This window comes from Hyperolius riggenbachi, chromosome 4, assembly GCF_040937935.1.
Source record: "Hyperolius riggenbachi isolate aHypRig1 chromosome 4, aHypRig1.pri, whole genome shotgun sequence".
Taxonomy (NCBI): Eukaryota; Metazoa; Chordata; class Amphibia; order Anura; family Hyperoliidae; genus Hyperolius; species Hyperolius riggenbachi.
In genome coordinates, this window is record NC_090649.1 from 16,633,052 (window position 1) to 16,655,715 (window position 22,664).

The following is a 22,664-nucleotide window of genomic DNA, read 5'->3' on the forward strand; positions in this document are numbered from 1 at the left end:
GGCTGATGCGCTCTTGTCCTCCCTCCCTTCCATCAGTGTCACCCAGTGGGCCGTAAAGGACAGGTAGCGACCTGTCCCAAATCTGCTACTCCACGAGTCCATGGTCACGTGGACCCGCTTGCCCACAGAGTAGTCCAGGGAACGGGCCACGTTTTCCACCGCAAACTTGTGGAGTGCTGGGATCGCGCTCCTGCTGAAATAGTGGCGACTGGGGACTTGCCACTCGGGGATGCCAAATTGGAGCAGCGTCCGCATGGCGCTCCCCTCCTGCACCAGGGAGTAGGGAAGCAGCTGTGATGCCATGGCCCGGGCCAGCAAGCCATTTAGTTTGCGGATCCGCCTGTGGCTTGGAGGCAGAGGCTTGGTCAGACCCTGAAAGGTGTCGCTCAGCAGGGTCTGATGACGCTGGGATGCAGGGGAGGCAGAGGAGAGAGACGAACACTGGCTGCCAGCCTCAATGTCTGTGTCCTGAGCAGCCGAGGTGGAAGAGCGCTTGCGTGCAACTACTGCTGCTGCTGTGGGGGATTCACGACCCTGAGGGAGGGAGGATGCTGCTGCGCTGGTGGGCCTTCTGCTCTCAGGAACCCCTGCCAGCAGTGCCTGCTTCCTCTTAAAGTCCGCATACTCGCGGCAGTGGCGGCTTCTCAGGTGGCCCTGGAGGGATGAGGTACCCATCTTGCTCAGACTTTTCCCACGGCTTATTCTTTTGCTGCATAACCTGCACACCGCATACCTTTTGTCATCAGTACATTCCTCAAAGCAATCCCACACTGGTGACTTTAATTTACTGCGGCCCCCACTAGCAGAGGGTGCAGCGGAGCAATGTGTGGTAGTAGTTGCCGGGGGTTGCATGGTGGTGGTGCCGGCTGAAGCAGTGTCCTGTCTACTTCCTCCACGCCCACTGCTGCCGATGCCCCTGCCCCTGCCTGACATATGGCGATATCCTTGCCTAGGCCGAGGTGACTCGTCATCCTGCTCTGACCATTCTTCCACGGACTCAGCAGGCTGCACATAGTTAGGGTCCACAACGTCATCATCAGCAGCATCATCATAATCCAGCTCTTCCTCTGACTCCCCCGCCTCCTCTTCTGTCCCTACATCCCCAGACACAGACCCCTCTTCTTCATCACCAGAACTCAACAACGCTTGTGATTGTGGCCCGATCTCAATCTCTGCCACATCAGTCCCCAGTAAGTCCTGTGCTTCTTGCATCAGCAGGTTCCCAGATGCCGGACTGAGGGACAGAACGCTGTCATCCTGGGAGGGCTGCTGACCAGTGGGTGCTGGGGTGGATGTCACAACAAGCGTGGGATGTTGGCTGCTGCTGCTACTGCTTGGAGTGGTGCTCACAGTAGAGGTCTGGGAGGAAGTCATGATGTCCATGAGTACGTCAGGTTCCATTTGCTCAACCACCACACGGGGACCAGAAACTTTAAAATATTTGGACAATGGCGTCCACTGACTCGGCCCAGGCTTTGCTGCCCCCTTTTCTGCTGCATCACGACCACGTACAGCTGGGCGTCCTCTCCCTGGACGTGGAGCAGTCCCAGAAGTGGCTGAGGCAATTGAACTCCCTTTCCTCTCACCCCGTGAAACCCTGCCAGACATGTTGCTAGTAATGAATCACTGGATGCAGTGGGCACAGTACAAGGTCACTGAAGGATGCAGTGGGCACAGCACAAGGTCACTGAAGGATGCAGTGGCCACAGTACAAGGTCACTGAAGGATGCAGTGGGCACAGCAGTGGGCACTGGATATACAACTAGGTCACTGAAGGATGCAGTGGCCACAGTACAAGGTCACTGAAGGATGCAGTGGGCACAGCAGTGGGCACTGGATATACAACTAGGTCACTGAAGGATGCAGTGGACACAGTACAAGGTCACTGAAGGATGCAGTGGGCACAGTACAAGGTCACTGAAGGATGCAGTGGGCACAGTACAAGGTCACTGAAGGATGCAGTGGGCACAGCAGTGGGCACTGGATATACAACTAGGTCACTGAAGGATGCAGTGGCCACAGTACAAGGTCACTGAAGGATGCAGTGGGCACAGCAGTGGGCACTGGATACACAACTAGGTCACTGTAGGATGCAGTGGGCACAGTACAAGGTCACTGAAGGATGCAGTGGGCACAGTACAAGGTCACTGAAGGATGCAGTGGCCACAGTACAAGGTCACTTAAGGATGCAGTGGGCACAGCAGTGGGCACTGGATATACAACTAGGTCACTGAAGGATGCAGTGGCCACAGTACAAGGTCACTGAAGGATGCAGTGGGCACAGCAGTGGGCACTGGATATACAACTAGGTCACTGAAGGATGCAGTGGCCACAGTACAAGGTCACTGAAGGATGCAGTGGGCACAGCAGTGGGCACTGGATATACAACTAGGTCACTGAAGGATGCAGTGGGCACACAAGGATGTCACACTGTGTAATGAGATGCTCATATGCCAGCGAGCGAGCGAGCAGTGGGCACTGGGCACGGCACAAGGTCACTGACAGAATGAATGAACAGCGCTGGCAGAGAGTGGCGGCACCGGCGGTGTGACTGGCTGCCTGCAAATAGTACAAGTGTATAACTGTCACTGGAATATACAAGTGAACACTGCAGCTGCACTAACCTGCCTGCCTGCACTCTACACACAGATAATCCCCACTCCCACTACACTGCAGCACTGAACCTGCCTGCACAGCACTACACACAGTTAAATAATCACTAGACTCCCACACTCCCACTACACTACACTGACTACAACTAACTACAGCAATCACTCACTGACTAGCTAACTGTGTACAGTATAAGAGCAGTGTTAGCAAAAAAAACGCTTTGTTTTTAACACAATAAATGCACTTGCTCAAACAACAATGGCCTGGAGATAATCCTCTCAGCACCACAGTCTAGTAGCAAGGACAGAGCTTTTCCATCATGGCCGCCGCTTTATATTCAGGAGGGGGGGGCATAGCTCCCCTCCTGTGATTGGTTGCTAGGGCCTGGCTGGGGCAATCTGATTGGCCTGCAATGTGTCACTTCTGCATAGTTTGACGCATTTCCGCAAACCACAACTTCAGCCCCGGGTTTCACGAGCGTGAATGCGGATTTCTGTCCGCATTCACGCGAAGCCAAAGTAGATTTTCGTGGTTGAAAATCTATTCACGGATTTTCGTGTCCGAGGCGGAATGCGTCAAAATGGTCGTGAATCCACGCGTAAGCGTGATCACGACCTGGCGGTGAGCACCACTGCTTCGGGCAGGCCTGAGCATGCTTTGCAGACCAGGCATCCATGGTCAGATGGACCCTTGACCCAATGCTGTGTGCCAGAGATGTCACCACTTGCCTTTCAACATCACGGTACAGTTTAGGTATCACCTTTTTTGAGAAATAATTGCGGCCTGGTGTCTTCCACTGCAGTGTGTGGCTTTGCTTTTGTGTGCTGCTTTTCTCAGGTGGTCATCCCATTGCAGTTTGTGCTTTGTAATCATGTGCCTTCGTAAGGTAGTTGTCCCTACATGGGTCTTGGTCGTTTCATGGCTCAATGTTTGGTAGCAGAGAGTACAGATGACATTGCTCTCACCTGAGGCAGACACACAAAAAAATGTCCATACCGCTGAGCCCTGTGATGATGGCACTTTGGTGATGGCTGCCGATGGAGTGTTAAGTGGGGTACCAGAATCAGAGCAGGAGGAGGAAGATATGTCTGCGGAAGCTGAGGAAGATGAGGTGTTATGTGTTAAATAGTCAACTACGTCCTGACAATATTGGGGGTTGATGGCACGTGCCTTCTTCTGAACACTGTACTTTGGTCGAGGGCCGCATGAAATCAAGACAGTGTGACCTCGAACAGACCTGCCAGGTGGCCTGCCTCTGGGTCTGCCTCTGCCTGTTATTTTGTCCATATTGGGGGGATGAAGTGAAAGGTATGCACTGACTTGACTAATACAATGTGCAGTCACACAGGTAACATTAACAGGTATGCAGTGACTGGTATATAACACTGCTTGCTGTCACGCAGGTGCAGCGAACATGAACAGGTGTGCAGTGACTGGTATTATAAATGTGCAGCTGTCACACGAACAGGTACCGTGAACAGGTATGCAGTGACTGGTATATATAACACTGCGTGATGCTGTCACGCAGATGCAGTAAACACGAACAGGTATGCAGTGACTGGTATTACAAATATACAGCAGTCACACACACAGGTACCGTGAACAGGTATGCAGTGACTGGTATTACAAATGTGCAGCTGTCACACACACAGGTACACTGAACGGGTATGCAGTGACTGGTATATAACACTGCGTGCTGCTGTCACGGAGATGCAGTAAACACGAACAGGTATGCAGTGACTGGTATTACAAATATGCAGCTGTCCCACACAGGTGCAGTGAAAAGGTAGTCACTGAATGTGCTGGGCCTTGCACAGTATAGCAATTACCAAGGGCCAGCTGCAACTACAGGGCTGTATATGCAAGTGTCAGTGGGCCACACACACACACAAAAAAAACTCATCAAAAGAACATTAGCTCTCAAAAGAGCTGTTTTGGGGTGCTTCTTAGCAATAAGTATCAGCAAGGAGCAAGCGAACAAGCCTAACAACAGCCTAATTAAGCTTTCCCTAATCTGTGCAGCAGGAGACAGCAATCTTTCTCCCTTATATCACTACGCAGCACACAGAGTGAGATCATGGCTGACGCAGCTGCCTTTTATACAGGAGGGGAACCAGGAGGGAGTGTAGCCTGATTGGCTGCCCTGTGTCTGCTGACTGTGATGTAGAGGGTCAAAGTTGAGCCTAATGATGTAGTATAGGGGGCGGGTTGAACTCGCATAAAGTCCGCAGTTCACCACAAACGTGAACCACCGATGTTTGCGCGAATAAGTTTGCGGTTGAACCGGTTTAGGTCATCTCCACTGGGCAGAGCGGGGGTGGGGGGTAGAATGGTCAGTTAAAAACTCACCTCCGATTGCTGCAGACACAGCCTCCATCGTCCTCCTACTTCCTCCTCCGGCGTCCGGCGCCTTGGTTACACCTAGTGTTGGGCGAACATCTAGATGTTCGGGTTCGGGCCGAACAGGCCGAACATGGCCGCGATGTTCGGGTGTTCGACCCGAACTCCGAACATAATGGAAGTCAATGGGGACCCGAACTTTTGTGGTTTGTAAAGCCTCCTTGCATGCTACATACCCCAAATTTACAGGGTATGTGCACCTTGGGAGTGGGTACAAGAGGAAAAAAAAATTAGCAAAAAGAGCTTATAGTTTTTGAGAAAATCGATTTTAAAGTTTCAAAGGGAAAACTGTCTTTTAAATGCGGGAAATGTCTGTTTTCTTTGCACAGGTAACATGTTTTTTGTCGGCATGCAGTCATAAATGTAATACATATAAGAGGTTCCAGGAAAAGGGACCGGTAACGCTAACCCAGCAGCAGCACACGTGATGGAACAGGAGGAGGGTGGCGCAGGAGGAGAAGAAGGCCACGCTTTGTGAGACACAACAACCCCGGCCTTGCATGAGGGCAAGAAGCGTGCGGATAGCAGGCTTTGTACCGCCATGCAGTCATAAATGTAATAAAGATAAGTGGTTCAATAAACAGGGACCACGCGGCAACGCTAACCCAGCAGCAGCAGACGTGATGGAACAGGAGCAGGCGCAGGAGGAGAAGGCCACGCTTTGTGAGACACAACAACCCAGGCCTTGCATGAGGGCAAGAAGCGTGCGGATAGCATGCTTTGTACCGCCATGCAGTCATAAATGTAATAAAGATAAGTGGTTCAATAAACAGGGACCACGCGGCAACGCTAACCCAGCAGCAGCAGACGTGATGGAACAGGAGGAGGCGCAGGAGGAGAAGGCCACGCTTTGTGAGACACAACAACCCCGGCCTTGCATGAGGGCAAGAAGCGTGCGGATAGCATGCTTTGTACCGCCATGCAGTCATAAATGTAATAAAGATAAGTGGTTCAATAAACAGGGACCACGCGGCAACGCTAACCCAGCAGCAGCAGACGTGATGGAACAGGAGCAGGCGCAGGAGGAGAAGGCCACGCTTTGTGAGACACAACAACCCAGGCCTTGCATGAGGGCAAGAAGCGTGCGGATAGCATGCTTTGTACCGCCATGCAGTCATAAATGTAATAAAGATAAGTGGTTCAATAAACAGGGACCACGCGGCAACGCTAACCCAGCAGCAGCAGACGTGATGGAACAGGAGGAGGCGCAGGAGGAGAAGGCCACGCTTTGTGAGACACAACAACCCAGGCCTTGCATGAGGGCAAGAAGCGTGCGGATAGCATGCTTTGTACCGCCATGCAGTCATAAATGTAATAAAGATAAGTGGTTCAATAAACAGGGACCACGCGGCAACGCTAACCCAGCAGCAGCAGACGTGATGGAACAGGAGCAGGCGCAGGAGGAGAAGGCCACGCTTTGTGAGACACAACAACCCAGGCCTTGCATGAGGGCAAGAAGCGTGCGGATAGCATGCTTTGTACCGCCATGCAGTCATAAATGTAATAAAGATAAGTGGTTCAATAAACAGGGACCACGCGGCAACGCTAACCCAGCAGCAGCAGACGTGATGGAACAGGAGCAGGCGCAGGAGGAGAAGGCCACGCTTTGTGAGACACAACAACCCAGGCCTTGCATGTGGACAAAAAGCGTGCGGATATAGCAGCAATGCTTTTTGCCGCCATGCAGTCATAAATGTAATACAGATGAGAGGTTCAATAAACAGGGCCCGGAAACGCAACACCATCCCAGATGTTCATTGGTCATGTTACTTGGTTGGGGTCCTGGAGTGTTGCGTAGTCATTTCCAATCCAGGATTGATTCATTTTAATTTGAGTCAGACGGTCTGCATTTTCTGTAGAGAGGCGGATACGCCGATCTGTGACGATGCCTCCGGCAGCACTGAAACAGCGTTCCGACATAACGCTGGCTGCCGGGCAAGCCAGCACCTCTATTGCGTACATTGCCAGTTCGTGCCAGGTGTCTAGCTTCGATACCCAATAGTTGAAGGGTGCAGATGGATGGTTCGACACAGCTACGCCATCTGACATGTAGTCCTTGACCATCTTCTCCAGGCGATCGGTGTTGGAGGTGGATCTGCACGCTTGCTGTTCAGTGGGCTGCGGCTGCATGGGTGTCAGAAAATTTTCCCACTCCAAGGACACTGCCGATACCATTCCCTTTTGGGTACTAGCTGCGGCTTGCGTTGTTTGCTGCCCTCCTGGTCGTCCTGGGTTTGCGGAAGTCAGTCTGTCTGCGTACAACTGGCTAGAGGAGGGGGAGGATGTCAATCTCCTCTCTAAAGTCTCCACAAGGGCCTGCTGGTATTCTTCCATTTTGACCTGTCTGACTCTTTCTTCAAGCAGTTTTGGAACATTGTGTTTGTACCGTGGATCCAGAAGGGTATAAACCCAGTAATTGGTGTTGTCCAGAATGCGCACAATGCGTGGGTCACGTTCAATGCAGTCTAGCATGAATTGAGCCATGTGTGCCAGAGTCCTACCAGAATCCTCATCATCCTCTTGTGAGCGTTGTGATAGTTGTTGTGATGCATCATAGTCGTCACCTTCCTCCTGGTCTGCTTCTGCTGACCATTCGCGTTGAATTGTGGAAGTCCAACGTGCACCGCTCTGGCCCTCGTCAGTGGTGGCATGAAATTCCTGCTCCAACTCCAGCTGTTCCTCCTCCTCTTCTTCGTCATAGCTGCTGGGGCCAGCGTTCCCTGAGGCGGATGGCCTGATGTTGGTACCATCACGCTGATCGTTTTCTCCTTCAGATTCCCCCAGTTGCATCATGACAGCTGTTTCCTTGATTTTTAACATCGACCTCTTCAGTAAACACAGCAGTGGTATGGTAATGCTGACTGAAGAGTTGTCACTGCTCACAAGCAACGTGGATTGCTCAAAATTTTGGAGGACTTGGCAGAGGTCCAACATGTTGGCCCAATCGGATCCACAGAAGCTTGGCAGCTGGCCGGATGCGCCTCGGTACTGCGCCGTCATGTACTGGACCACTGCACTCTTCTGCTCGCAAAAGCGGGCTAGCATGTGCAGCGTAGAATTCCAGCGCGTAGGGACATCACACAGCAAGCGATGGTGGGGGAGATTGAAGCGCTCCTGCATCTTGGCGAGTGCCCCCGAAGCAGTACTGGAATTTCTACAATGTTTGGACACTCGACGCACCTTCAACAGCAGATCGGGCACGCCTGGGTATGTCCTCAGGAACCGCTGAACTACTAGGTTCATCACGTGCGCCAGGCAAGGGATGTGTGTCAGCTTAGCCAACCTTAAAGCGCGAATGAGATTACTCCCATTATCACACACAACCATGCCCGGTTTCAGGTCCAGCGGTGCCAGCCACAAATCCGTCTGTTCCTTTATTCCCCTCCAAATTTCCTCCCCTGTGTGCTGCTTATCCCCAAGGCAGATTAGCTTCAGCAACGCTTGCTGACGCATGCCAACAGCTGTGCTGCACTGCTTCCACGATCCTACTGCTGCTGGGTTAGCGTTTCCGGATGAGGTACAGCTTTGAGATGCGTTGGAGGAGAAGGAGTCAGAGAGGTAGGTGCTGCTGTTATCCAGTGGGAGGGACGGCGGTGCAGCTGTTTGTGGCGTGGGCAACACCCGTGCCGTAGCAGGTGAGGAATCGCTGCCAGGCTCCACAAGGTTCACCCAGTGCGCGGTAAGGGAGATGTATCGACCCTGGCCGAACGCACTCGTCCAGGTGTCAGTGGTGAGGTGAACCTTGCAGGCAACGGCATTCTTCAAGCTTCGGGTTATTTTGCTGACCACGTGCTCATGCAACTCAGGCACTGCAGAGCGTGCAAAGTGGTAGCGGCTGGGAACCACGTAACGTGGGATGGCCACTGACATCATGCCCTTGAAGCTGTTTGTCTCCACCAATCGATATGGCAGCATTTCGCAGGCCAGAAGCTTGGCTATGCTGGCTGTTACTGCCACGGCCCGGGGGTCATTTGCTGGCAATTTCCTCTTGCGCTCAAACATCTCCGACACAGACAACTGAACCGTAGCGCTGCACACGGAAGGGCTGTTGGTTGTTGTGTTTGATGAACGCTGGGAGACCTCAAGAGCACTACTCCGGAAAGTGACAGTGTCAGCGTCGTCTGATGTTTGTGAATGTTGTGAACCACGCAATGGCTGGGCTACTGCTGCTGCTGAGGCGGGTCTGGTGGTGAGTCTGGTGAACCCAAGGGAGGCAGTGTTGTTTCTGGTACCCTGTCCTGACGCGTTTGCCCAAAGAGTGGGATGTTTGGATAGCATGTGACGGCTCATGCTGGTGGTGGAGAGGTTGTTAATATTTTTCCCCCTGCTCAGGCGGGTCTTGCACACCTTGCAAATCGCCATGGTAACATCCTCAGTGCAGTCTTCAAAGAAAGCCCAGACTTTGGAGCACCTGCCTCCTTGCTGGCGATTTCTGTTTGCTCCTCTTTTGCCTCTCACTTGAACTTCCACGCTTGTGGTGCCTGAAATTGCGCGCCGCCTACCTTGTGGCACAAGGCGAACTCGTGCAGCAGTGTGTTCTTCAACAGACTCATCTGTGCTGCTGCTACGACGGCGATGTTCTCGTTCACAAACAAAATCTGGGTCTCTGTCCACATTGTCCATACCCTCCTCTTCCATCTCCTCAAACTCGTCATATGTCATTGTGGGCCACCGCCGTGGAGTAGAGCTCCCCACAACAACCTCTGCGCAGCACACTCCAACGTCGTCTTCCAGATCTTGTCGGCCGACCTCCTGCAATTGCAACCCCTCCTGCCCAAATTGCTCTGGGATTTGGGTTTCCGAGTCCTCTTCGGACTCGCCTTGTATTTCAGTGCGCGGTGCATTTCCCACAGTTAACGGTTGTGAATCCAGGCACAACATTTCTGGCTGTTCCTCCATTGACCTTTGAAAGGGGGAAGTTTGTTGGGCTGGGAATAGCTCCTGCGAATACCCCATTGTGTCCTGAGGTAATTCATCGGACTGGTTATCTGGCAGTTGTGTGCGTGGTGTCGCTGCCGGTTGTGTCAGCTTTGTGCCCACTGGCTCCTTGTAACTGGCTGAGGACTCGGACCTCGTGCGTGATGTGCTGGTGCTGCTTAACCCACTGCTGGACACTTGAGAGGTCATCCAAGTAATTATCTGGTCCTGTTCTTTTGGATTTGTGAGGGTTGTTGTCCTGGACAACATGGGCGGTATTGAGTGGGTTTTCTTGGGTGCTCCCCTGTGGCCTGTACGTGAACCGTCAGGGGAAACACCTCTTCCCTTGCCCCTCCCTCTTTCACCGGATTTCTTCCTCATTTCACTTATCCTTACAGTACACGCTGACTGGCAGCAGTACAGTGGCAGTACAGAAATGCTATACAGTACCACTATTCCCAGCAGCGACACAGAGCACAATGCTATACAGTGACGGGTGAGCGGTGTACCACTATTCCCAGCAGCGACACAGAGCACAATGCTATACAGTGACGGGTGAGCGGTGTACCACTATTCCCAGCAGCGACACAGAGCACAATGCTATACAGTGGCGAACGAGCGGTGTACCACTATTCCCAGCAGACACAGAACAGTACACAGAATGCTATATAGTGTGGCTGAACGAGCGGTGTACCACTATTCCCAGCAGACACAGAACAGTACACAGAATGCTATATAGTGTGGCTGAACGAGCGGTGTACTACTGTTCCCAGCAGACACAGAACAGTACACAGAATGCTATATAGTGTGGCTGAACGAGCGGTGTACTACTGTTCCCAGCAGACACAGAACAGTACACAGAATGCTATATAGTGTGGCTGAACGAGCGGTGTACTACTGTTCCCAGCAGACACAGAACAGTACACAGAATGCTATATAGTGTGGCTGAACGAGCGGTGTACCACTGTTCCCAGCAGACACAGAACAGTACACAGAATGCTATATAGTGTGGCTGAACGAGCGGTGTACCACTGTTCCCAGCAGACACAGAACAGTACACAGAATGCTATATAGTGTGGCTGAACGAGCGGTGTACCACTATTCCCAGCAGACACAGAACAGTACACAGAATGCTATATAGTGTGGCTGAACGAGCGGTGTACTACTGTTCCCAGCAGACACAGAACAGTACACAGAATGCTATATAGTGTGGCTGAACGAGCGGTGTACTACTGTTCCCAGCAGACACAGAACAGTACACAGAATGCTATATAGTGTGGCTGAACGAGCGGTGTACCACTATTCCCAGCAGACACAGAACAGTACACAGAATGCTATATAGTGTGGCTGAACGAGCGGTGTACTACTGTTCCCAGCAGACACAGAACAGTACACAGAATGCTATATAGTGTGGCTGAACGAGCGGTGTACTACTGTTCCCAGCAGACACAGAACAGTACACAGAATGCTATATAGTGTGGCTGAACGAGCGGTGTACTACTGTTCCCAGCAGACACAGAACAGTACACAGAATGCTATATAGTGTGGCTGAACGAGCGGTGTACTACTGTTCCCAGCAGACACAGAACAGTACACAGAATGCTATATAGTGTGGCTGAACGAGCGGTGTACCACTATTCCCAGCAGACACAGAACAGTACACAGAATGCTATATAGTGTGGCTGAACGAGCGGTGTACTACTGTTCCCAGCAGACACAGAACAGTACACAGAATGCTATATAGTGTGGCTGAACGAGCGGTGTACTACTGTTCCCAGCAGACACAGAACAGTACACAGAATGCTATATAGTGTGGCTGAACGAGCGGTGTACTACTGTTCCCAGCAGACACAGAACAGTACACAGAATGCTATATAGTGTGGCTGAACGAGCGGTGTACCACTGTTCCCAGCAGACACAGAACAGTACACAGAATGCTATATAGTGTGGCTGAACGAGCGGTGTACCACTGTTCCCAGCAGACACAGAACAGTACACAGAATGCTATATAGTGTGGCTGAACGAGCGGTGTACTACTGTTCCCAGCAGTGACACACAATGACTGGGGGGGACCCTGGCTAGCGTGGCTGGAGCGCGAACTACCCTGCCTGCCTACCCAAAGCTAAACCCACAGACAAATGGCGGAGATATGACGTGGTTCGGGTATTTATTTACCCGAACCACGTGACAGTTCGGCCAATCAGAGCGCGTTCGGGTCCGAACCACGTGACCCGTTCGGCCAATCACAGCGCTAGCCGAACGTTCGGGGAACGTTCGGCCATGCGCTCTTAGTTCGGCCATATGGCCGAACGGTTTGGCCGAGCACCGTCAGGTGTTCGGCCGAACTCGAACATCACCCGAACAGGGTGATGTTCTGCAGAACCCGAACAGTGGCGAACACTGTTCGCCCAACACTAGTTACACCGCCCCTGTGATGTCACAGGGGGAGCTGTTACCAATGTGAACTACGCCAGGGGAGGAAGTTGGATGAAGCTGTAGGCTGTGTCTTCGGCAATCAGAGTTGAGTTTTTAACTCCCCCCACACCGTTCCGCCCATCTCCCCGCCTCCTTACTTGGGGCACATTTCTACACTAGGGGAAGCTACTTATCTAACCTACACTGGGGGAAACTACCTATCTAATCTATACTGGGGGAAGCTACCTATCTAATGCATACTGGGGGAAGCTCCCTATCTAGCCTACGCTGTGGGAAGCTACCTATCTATCCTACACTGTGGGCATCTACCTCTGAAACCTATACTGGAGGCACCTACCTATCTCGCCTATACTGGGGGAACATACCTATCTAACCTATACTGGAGGCACCTACCTATCTACAGCCAAGCAAAGCCCCAGGGCCCCAGCCCAGCAAAGCAGAGCCCTCAGCAAAGCAAACCCCCCAGCCTAGCAAAGCCTCCTGGTCCCAGCCCAGCAAAGCGTACAGCCAAGCAAAACCTAGTAAAGCCCCCTGCCCAGCAAATTGCCCAGCCCAGCAAAGCCCCCAGCAAGTCACCTAGCAAAGCGAGGATGGCTCATCATCACCGCCAGCCAAGCTGGCACAGCATCACCATCAGCCAGGCCAGCACAGCATCACCACCAGCCAGGCCAACACAGCATCACCACCAGCCAGGCCAGCACAGCATCACCACCAGCCAGGCCAGCACAGCATAGCATAGCATGACCACCAGCCAGGAAGTCCAGCATAACTGCCAGCCGAGTACAGCACACATGCCAGCTAGCCAAAGACAAGACAGAAGCCAGGTGAGGGTCTTACAGTATATATGTGAAATACTGCCTATTGAATATATTTAAGTTACACCACTGCTATGTTAATGCACATTTGGTCCCGCCTATGACCACGCCCACTTTACATGGCATGACCACGCCCATTTTTCACAGGGTGCCCCGGATCTCCCCGGAACCTAGAAATGCCCCTGCTAAGTAGTCTGCACTATGATCTGACTTTTTAATTGCTTTTACTGTGTTATTGTGATCAAGAGACGTATGTGGTAACTGCTGCTGCAAGCTTTTGAACACTAAGTGCTGCTAGATTGGATTGTGTATATATATATATATATACATATATATATATTGGACTATTGGGTGGTCTGTACCACAGTGCTTCACCATCACCACAGGATAAGTATTGTGGCCATGTGAGACATAAGCGACATCGATACTATTGTTTTCAAGCTGAATTGCTGGGGACTGGAGCTACCTGAGGAGTTGGTCATGTGACTTTCCCTAATTCTTGAGAGGAGTTTGGTTCTACCTCACTGTTTCATGCTTCATCTCAGCTGACTTATGTAATTATATCCTTTCCATCATGTCCATCTTTTCTCCTCAGATCAGTTATGGAGCGATGGATCCCATATTCAGTGACAAGCGTCTCTTCCCCTACTTCTACCGCACGGTTCCCGATGATAGATTGCAGCATAGTGCCATTGTCTTCCTTATGAAGCATTTTGGCTGGAGCTGGGTGGGGATTCTGGTAGGAGATGACAGTAACCAGAGGTTCAGCATGGAGCTCTACAAGGAGATCATCCAGAGTGGGATCTGTGTGGCTTTCATGGAAACGATTAAGAGAGATGAAGCATTGGAGAAGGAAAAAAATTTACATATAATGCGTAAAACCAGCTGCAGTGTTCTTATATTTCTTGGAAATTCTAAGGATGTTTTTTATCTAGAAAGTATACTGTTTGAGAAATACAGTTTAAGAAAGGTCATAATCCTGCCAACCATGCGCTTTTCACATACGATCACTATGATTGTTAACCAATCACTGGTGTTTTCTCCTCCCAGAAGAGATATTCCAGGGCTGAGGGAGTACCTGCTCAGTGCCGGCCCTCTCAAATACAAGCATGTCCAACTTATGTATTGGATATGGATTAGATATCTTGAGTGCTTTGTTGGAATTTTCAATGAGAGATGCAGACCCTGCACTGAAAAGGACTGTCTGAGTCAGGTGGACTCTTCTGTCTATGATGTAAATGACTTTGGTTACACCTTTAGCATCTACTCTGCAGTCTATGCTGTGGCCCATGCACTTCATGACTTGCTTTCTTATGAAGAAAACAGCCAATTACAGAGCTTCGGGACATCCCATCATCCTTGGAAGGTAAAAAGGAAAACTAAGTCCATCAATGTGTTCACTGGTTAGACTAAAATTATACATCACCATGTAGAGATGGCCCGAACTGCTCGCCGGCGGACAGTATTCTGTGAACTTCCGCTGTTCGCGCCCGTGGTGAACACCGAACATTTGGTGTGTTCGACACGCCCCCATACATCATCATTGAGCTAAACTTTTACCCCTTACCTCACATTCAGCAGACACATGGCAGCCAATCAGCTAGCACCCCCTCCTGGACCATCCACCCCCCCCTTATAAAAATCAGTTTTGGTGGCCATATTGGATTCATTCTCTGGCTGCAGTAATAGTGAGAGCAGGGTCAGACTTGCTGCAGATAGGTAGGGAAAGCATTAGCTAGGCCTGTGTCCCTCACTGACTACTTGCTGAAAGCACCCCAAATAGCCCTTTTGAGGGCTATTACATCGGTCTCCTGTAAAATTCCACAGCCCACTGACACCCATAGCTGTGCACAAAACTTCTATCTGTTCCCACATTACGTTGCAGGTACAGAGTACCACTCCTGTGCATTATTTTTCACTGTATTCTTTTAGTACTATTGCATTTCTCTGTGTGTGACACTCCACAACCCACTTATACCTAGAGATGTGCACACTACTTCTATTGAGGCCACATTAAGTTCCAGTACCACTCCAGTGCATTATTTGTAGGAATGGAATGTGATTTCTGCCCTTTAGCGATTAAAACACGACTGCATCAACTCCGTAATTTTTCGTTAACCTTTTGGCATGGATCCCCCTCCAGCATGCCACAGTCCAGGTGTTAGGCCCCTTGAAACAACTTTTCCATCACTTTTGTGGCTAGAATCAGTCTTTGTAGGTTTCAAAATGTGCCTGTCCATTGAAGTCTATGGCGGTTCCCCCGGGTTCACATGTTCAAAAATTTGCGGAAGTTCGCGAACCCAAAATTTGATGTTCGCGACATCTCTATCACCATCTACTTACAAATTTAAGCCGTAAAAAGTTCAGTCCATTCATGTGTATTTTGGCAAAAGCTGGATAACCAAAGTTTTCCTAAACTCAGCAATAGTGATGCTCGGATGTGCCTCATCCACGAATTCGGAAATCCGCGTGGTTGAAAAAAAAATCCGCATTCGGCCCCGCCGCATGCGGATTTGCGGTCGCGTCCACGCAACCACGCGGATTTTTTCCCGTAAATGGCGTAATCACGCGTGGATTCACGCCCGGAGGCGGATTTTCTTTTAATGTTAATAACAAAGCCCCCATACATGCTACAGTCCCCCAAATAGCATGGATTATCGAGGTGATAAGGGGCAACATAACTTCAACATAAAAAATTCCCCAAAAAAAAAATTTTCTAGAGAAAATGGATTTTAAAGTGAAATCAACACTTTAAATGGGGCTATTAATTGGTAATAAGTGGTTTTAAAAAGGGATATACGCGTTAAGCAGTCAAAGAGGTGAAGGCGAGTTCCAATGGCACTTGGCGGTGAAGGTACCGCTGGAGGAGGATGAGTGGCTGACGGCAAAAAGGCTCCAGAGAGGTTTTTGTAATTTTTTTTTGTTTGTTTTTTTTTGCAGCAATTAGCAATGACATCGCAGCAGAGTTGTCAGTGGACACGGGCAGTGTGAACGCAGAGTGCAGTGGTGGTAGCGACTGAGTCAGGAGAAGGACTATGTGGGCGGTCAGTTCAGCAGCACAGAAGGCCCACGGCAACATACTGGTGGTAGTAGTAGCAGCACAGCGTCATAGTGCTGGCCAAAAAATTAAATGCACCCGGTGACCCGGGCAGTGTGAACGCAGAATGTAGTAGCGACTGAGTCAGGAGGACAAAGCGGGCGGTCAGTTCAGCAGCAGCAGCACAGTAGTAGTAGCACAGCGTCATAGTGCTGGCCAAAAAATTAAATGCACCCGGTGACCCGGGCAGTGTGAACGCAGAATGTAGTAGCGACTGAGTCAGGAGGACAAAGCGGGCGGTCAGTTCAGCAGCAGCAGCACAGTAGTAGTAGCACAGCGTCATAGTGCTGGCCAAAAAATTAAATGCACCCGGTGACCCGGGCAGTGTGAACGCAGAATGTAGTAGCGACTGAGTCAGGAGGACAAAGCGGGCGGTCAGTTCAGCAGCAGCAGGACAGTAGTAGTAGCACAGCGTCATAGTGCTGGCCAAAAAATTAAATGCACCCGGTGACCCGGGCACTGTGAACGCAGAGTGTAGTAGCGACTGAGTCAGGAGGACAAAGCAGGCGGTCAGTTCAACAGCTCAGAAGGAGGACCATGGCAACTTACTGGTAGTAGTACCATAACACCAAAAAATTAACCAAGGTAGGCACTAGGCAGGTAGTAAATGTCTTTATAAAGGCAGGCATAGTTAACAACAGCACATGCAGCAGCCACTTCATGTCCCCCTGTGTCCGACAATAGGGGCCAGGAACTCACCTTCCACCCAAGCCTGGTTGATTTTCAGGAAGGTGAGTTTGTCCACAGAGGCGTGGGAGAGCCGAGAGCGCTTCTCTGTGACCACGCCACCGGCCGCACTAAAGCATCTCTCTGAGAGGACACTGGAAGGAGGGCAGGATAGGAGTTCCAGGGCGTACTGGGAAAGCTCGCTCCAGATGTCCAGTCTCTTGACCCAGTACTCCAAGGGGTCCACGGGGCTGTCGGTGTCATTGAGCCCGCTGGATGACCCCATATAGTCAGACACCATGGTGGTCAGTCGTTGCTTGTGCTGGTTGGTGGTGGATGCTGTGGCGGGCACCTCTGTTCTGGGCTGCTGCACTGCATACAGGCTCTTGCTTAGGTCCTGTCCTCTTCCTGTGCCATGTCGTTGTCCTCCTCAAACCGCCATCCACGTACAACGCCTGCTGCACTCTGCTGCTCCTCCTCCTCCTCCTCATTCAGGTTAGGGACCTCCAACTCTTCCACTACCTGCTGTGAGCCCTCCTCTGAGCTGGACTGTGCTGCCATCTGCTCCTGTTCTTCCAACTGCCTCAGGGCTTCATCCCCACGCTCAATTAAATTGTCCATTGCCTGCTCCAGTAGACAAACCAAGGGCACCCACTGGCACACAGAGGCCCGCTCCTCACTGACCATCTTGGTTGCCTCCAGGAAGGGACTCAGCACCAGGCATACTTGCTGCATCAGTGTCCACTGAGTGGCAGTAATCATGGGGACTTGCTGGTTGCTGGGGACACTTGGGTCTAGCATGTAGGCCCTAACAGCCAGCCTGTGCTGACACAGCCGCTCCAACATGGCCAGAGTCGAATTCCAGCGAACTGGCATGTCGATGATCAGCCGGTGTTGTGGCCTTCCATACTGCTGCTGTAAGGTGGACAAGAGTGCAGAGGCAGTGGCTGACAGGCGGAAAAAGCGTACCACCGCCCGGGCATCCTGCAGCAGCTCGCTCATCCCCTGGTAGGTGCGCAAGAAGCGCTGCACCACAAGATTGAGCACGTGGGCCAAGCAGGGGATGTGCTGGAGGTTTCCCTGCTGCACTGCTGCCACCAGGTTGGCCCCGTTATCGGCTGCCACATACCCCACTTCCAGGCCTCTGGGGGTCAGCCACCTCCACTCCTGCTTCCTGAGGGCGGCCAGGACGTTGGTGGCCGTAAGCCTCTCCTTCCCCAGGGTCACCAATTTTAAAAGGGCTTGGCAGTGCCGAGGCTTGGCGCTGCTGCTGCCGAGGCGGGCTTGCTTTCCGGGTGCTGAGGGAGTGTCGTGACAGGACCCTTCTGCATCCCCCCTGATCCCGCGTGGTGGCACCACTAGCTGGGCTGATGCGCTCTTGTCCTCCCTCCCTTCCATCAGTGTCACCCAGTGGGCCGTAAAGGACAGGTAGCGACCTGTCCCAAATCTGCTACTCCACGAGTCCATGGTCACGTGGACCCGCTTGCCCACAGAGTAGTCCAGGGAACGGGCCACGTTTTCCACCGCAAACTTGTGGAGTGCTGGGATCGCGCTCCTGCTGAAATAGTGGCGACTGGGGACTTGCCACTCGGGGATGCCAAATTGGAGCAGCGTCCCCATGGCGCTCCCCTCCTGCACCAGGGAGTAGGGAAGCAGCTGTGATGCCATGGCCCGGGCCAGCAAGCCATTTAGTTTGCGGATCCGCCTGTGGCTTGGAGGCAGAGGCTTGGTCAGACCCTGAAAGGTGTCGCTCAGCAGGGTCTGACGACGCTGGGATGCAGGGGAGACAGAGGAGAGAGACGAACACTGGCTGCCAGCCTCAATGTCTGTGTCCTGAGCAGCCGAGGTGGAAGAGCGCTTGCGTGCTACTACTGCTGCTGCTGTGGGGGATTCACGACCCTGAGGGAGGGAGGATGCTGCTGCGCTGGTGGGCCTTCTGCTCTCAGGAACCCCTGCCAGCAGTGCCTGCTTCCTCTTAAAGTCCGCATACTCGCGGCAGTGGCGGCTTCTCAGGTGGCCCTGGAGGGATGAGGTACCCATCTTGCTCAGACTTTTCCCACGGCTCAATCTTTTGCTGCATAACCTGCACACCGCATACCTTTTGTCATCAGTACATTCCTCAAAGCAATCCCACACTGGTGACTTTAATTTACTGCGGCCCCCACTAGCAGAGGGTGCAGAGGAGCAATGTGTGGTAGTAGTTGCCGGGGGTTGCATGGTGGTGGTGCCGGCTGAAGCAGTGTCCTGTCTACTTCCTCCACGCCCACTGCTGCCGATGCCCCTGCCCCTGCCTGACATATGGCGATATCCTTGCCTAGGCCGAGGTGACTCGTCATCCTGCTCTGCCTCTGACCATTCTTCCACGGACTCAGCAGGCTGCACATAGTTAGGGTCCACAACGTCGTCATCATCAGCAGCATCATCATAATCCAGCTCTTCCTCTGACTCCCCCGCCTCCTCTTCTGTCCCTACATCCCCAGACACAGACCCCTCTTCTTCATCACCAGAACTCAACAACGCTTGTGATTGTGGCCCGATCTCAATCTCTGCCACATCAGTCCCCAGTAAGTCCTGAGCTTCTTGCATCAGCAGGTTCCGAGATGCCGGACTGAGGGACAGAACGCTGTCATCCTGGGAGGGCTGCTGACCAGTGGGTGCTGGGGTGGATGTCACAACAAGCGTGGGACGTTGGCTGCTGCTGCTACTGCTTGGAGTGGTGCTCACAGTAGAGGTCTGGGAGGAAGTCATGATGTCCATGAGTACGTCAGGTTCCATTTGCTCAACCACCACACGGGGACCAGAAACTTTAAAATATTTGGACAATGGCGTCCGCTGACTCGGCCCAGGCTTTGCTGCCCCCCTTTCTGCTGCATCACGACCACGTACAGCTGGGCGTCCTCTCCCTGGACGTGGAGCAGTCCCAGAAGTGGCTGAGGCAATTGAACTCCCTTTCCTCTCACCCCGCGAAACCCTGCCAGACATGTTGCTAGTAATGAATCACTGGATGCAGTGGGCACAGTACAAGGTCACTGAAGGATGCAGTGGGCACAGTACAAGGTCACTGAAGGATGCAGTGGGCACAGCAGTGGGCACTGGATATACAACTAGGTCACTGAAGGATGCAGTGGCCACAGTACAAGGTCACTGAAGGATGCAGTGGGCACAGTACAAGGTCACTGAAGGATGCAGTGGGCACAGCAGTGGGCACTGGATATACAACTAGGTCACTGAAGGATGCAGTGGGCACAGTACAAGGTCACTGAAGGATGCAGTGGGCACAGCAGTGGGCACTGGATATACAACTAGGTCACTGAAGGATGCAGTGGGCACACAAGGATGTCACACTGTGTAATGAGATGCTCATATGCCAGCGAGCGAGCGAGCAGTGGGCACTGGGCACGGCACAAGGTCACTGACAGAATGAATGAACAGCGCTGGCAGAGAGTGGCGGCGCCGGCGGTGTGACTGGCTGCCTGCAAATAGTACAAGTGTATAACTGTCACTGGAATATACAAGTGAACACTGCAGCTGCACTAACCTGCCTGCCTGCACTCTACACACAGATAATCCCCACTCCCACTACACTGCAGCACTGAACCTGCCTGCACAGCACTACACACAGTTAAATAATCACTAGACTCCCACACTCCCACTACACTACACTGACTACAACTAACTACAGCAATCACTCACTGACTAGCTAACTGTGTACAGTATAAGAGCAGTGTTAGCAAAAAAAACGCTTTGTTTTTAACACAATAAATGCACTTGCTCAAACAACAATGGCCTGGAGATAATCCTCTCAGCACCACAGTCTAACAAGGACAGAGCTTTTCCATCATGGCCGCCGCTTTATATTCAGGAGGGGAGGGCATAGCTCCCCTCCTGTGATTGGTTGCTAGGGCCTGGCTGGGGCACTCTGATTGGCCTGCAATGTGTCACTTCCGCATAGTTTGACGCATTTCCGCAAACCACGACTTCAGCACCGGGTTTCACGAGCGTGAATGCGGATTTCTGTCCGCATTCACGCGAAGCCGAAGTAGATTTTCGTGGTTGAAAATCTATTCACGGATTTTCGTGTCCGAGGCGGAATGCGTCAAAATGGTCGTGAATCCACGCGTAAGCGTGATCACGACCTGGCGGTGAGCACCACTGCTCAGCAACAGCTCTGTAAATAAAAACCAAGAGTTAGTTCTCATAAATACAATTCCATGCATGCGTTTGGATGTAATCCCTTATGTCGTTTTCTAGAAATTATACTTTTTTTTAGTACTAGAAAGTACTAGAAAGTGTACTTTGTAGTAAAGAGCTGGTAAGGTTGATATTAATAATTCGCTGCGTCACCTTGCTGTGACCTTGTAGAGTAAATACAGTTTTCGCAATAGAAAGAACTAAGTACAGTGGCATAACAATAGGGGCAGCAACCCATGCAACTGTGGAGGGCCCAGGGCCCCTCTGGCATTGGCCACTCCCTCCCTCACCTCGGGCTCTCCCCTCAGCGCTCTCCCTCCAGCATTAATCAGCAATAGGTGCAGCGGCGGCAGGAGCACAGAGATACCATGCTTCCACAGCGGAAGTCCGATGTCTAAGTGCCATACGCTATTTACAGGAAATAGCGTCAGATGTTTTTCAAAAATTATACTTTTTGAGAAAATCGATTTTAAAAGTTCAAAGAAAAAAACGGTACATTTAAATGCCGGTCAATGACAGATCGTGGGAAATATTTCCCAGCAGTTAATAGCAAAGGTCCTTTACATCCTAGCAACACCACATTTGCAGGATATGTTAAAAAAGATAGTGGGAAACAATATTTAAAAAAATAAATTAATTTTTTTTATTTCTGGGGAATATTCTGAGTGTGGGAAATCTGAAAAAAAAAAACATGGTGTGGGGTCCCCCTTCCCCAGCCTCTGTAATCCCTTGTCCCCATGCAGGCTGCGATAGCCAGAATGCGGAGCCCCGGTCGACTGGGGCTTCGCACCCTGAGCTATACCAGCCCGCGTGGTCCATGGTATGGGGGCTCCGGGGGAGAGGGGCGGCCAAGCCTTCCCCTCTCCCCCCGAGCCCTTGTCCAATCCATGGACAAGGGGCTCTTCCCCACTTCCGGTGCCCCAGGAGGAGGTGGGGGTGATGACTCCCTGGGGGGGTTCATGGTGGCATCTGGGAGTCCCCTTTAAGAAGGGGACCCCAGGTGCCCACCCCCTCCCAGGATAGTGGTACAAAGTACCCCTTACCCATTTCCACAAAGGGTTACATGAAATACACTACAGCAAGCAAAGCATTTTAATATTCTTATACAACCCGAAATACTTACCTGTAACTTTAAAAAAAATGTTCCCACGCCAATATCCTCGGTAAATGATCCAACAAATACAGTATCCTCTTATCTTGTGATCTTCAATTAAGTTTATTGAAGATCTCCGTTGCACCCCACATAGCAGAGAATGCGTCCTGTGGGACGCATAGCTGCCAGCTCCCGCTGTCCTCCCCGCCTCCTCACCTGTCACCCTCACCTATGGGTGCACTGGGTACCAGCCTAGATGAGGGTGACAGGTGCAGCCAGGTGCGGAGAGACCGCGGGAGCCGCAGCTATACTTTTGCACAGGACGCATTATAAGCCTATACTAACCGGCTCATGAATGAGCCTGTTCTTTTTGTATTGAATCGAATGAATCGGCTCTGAACCGATTCATTCGATTCAATACAAAAAGTACCAGCTCATT

At 51.6% G+C, this 22,664-nt stretch overlaps 1 protein-coding gene across 1 annotated transcript in view; it reads left to right on the top strand.

The window, feature by feature from the left end:
- The window catches only part of LOC137504558 (vomeronasal type-2 receptor 26-like), a 136,588-nt gene that overhangs the window by 78,873 nt on the left and 35,051 nt on the right, over positions 1-22,664 (top strand). The window contains exon 4 of the mRNA XM_068233140.1: positions 13,774-14,544. Within this exon, the coding sequence (XP_068089241.1) occupies positions 13,774-14,544 (771 nt within the window). The remainder of the gene's footprint in view (positions 1-13,773; positions 14,545-22,664) is intronic.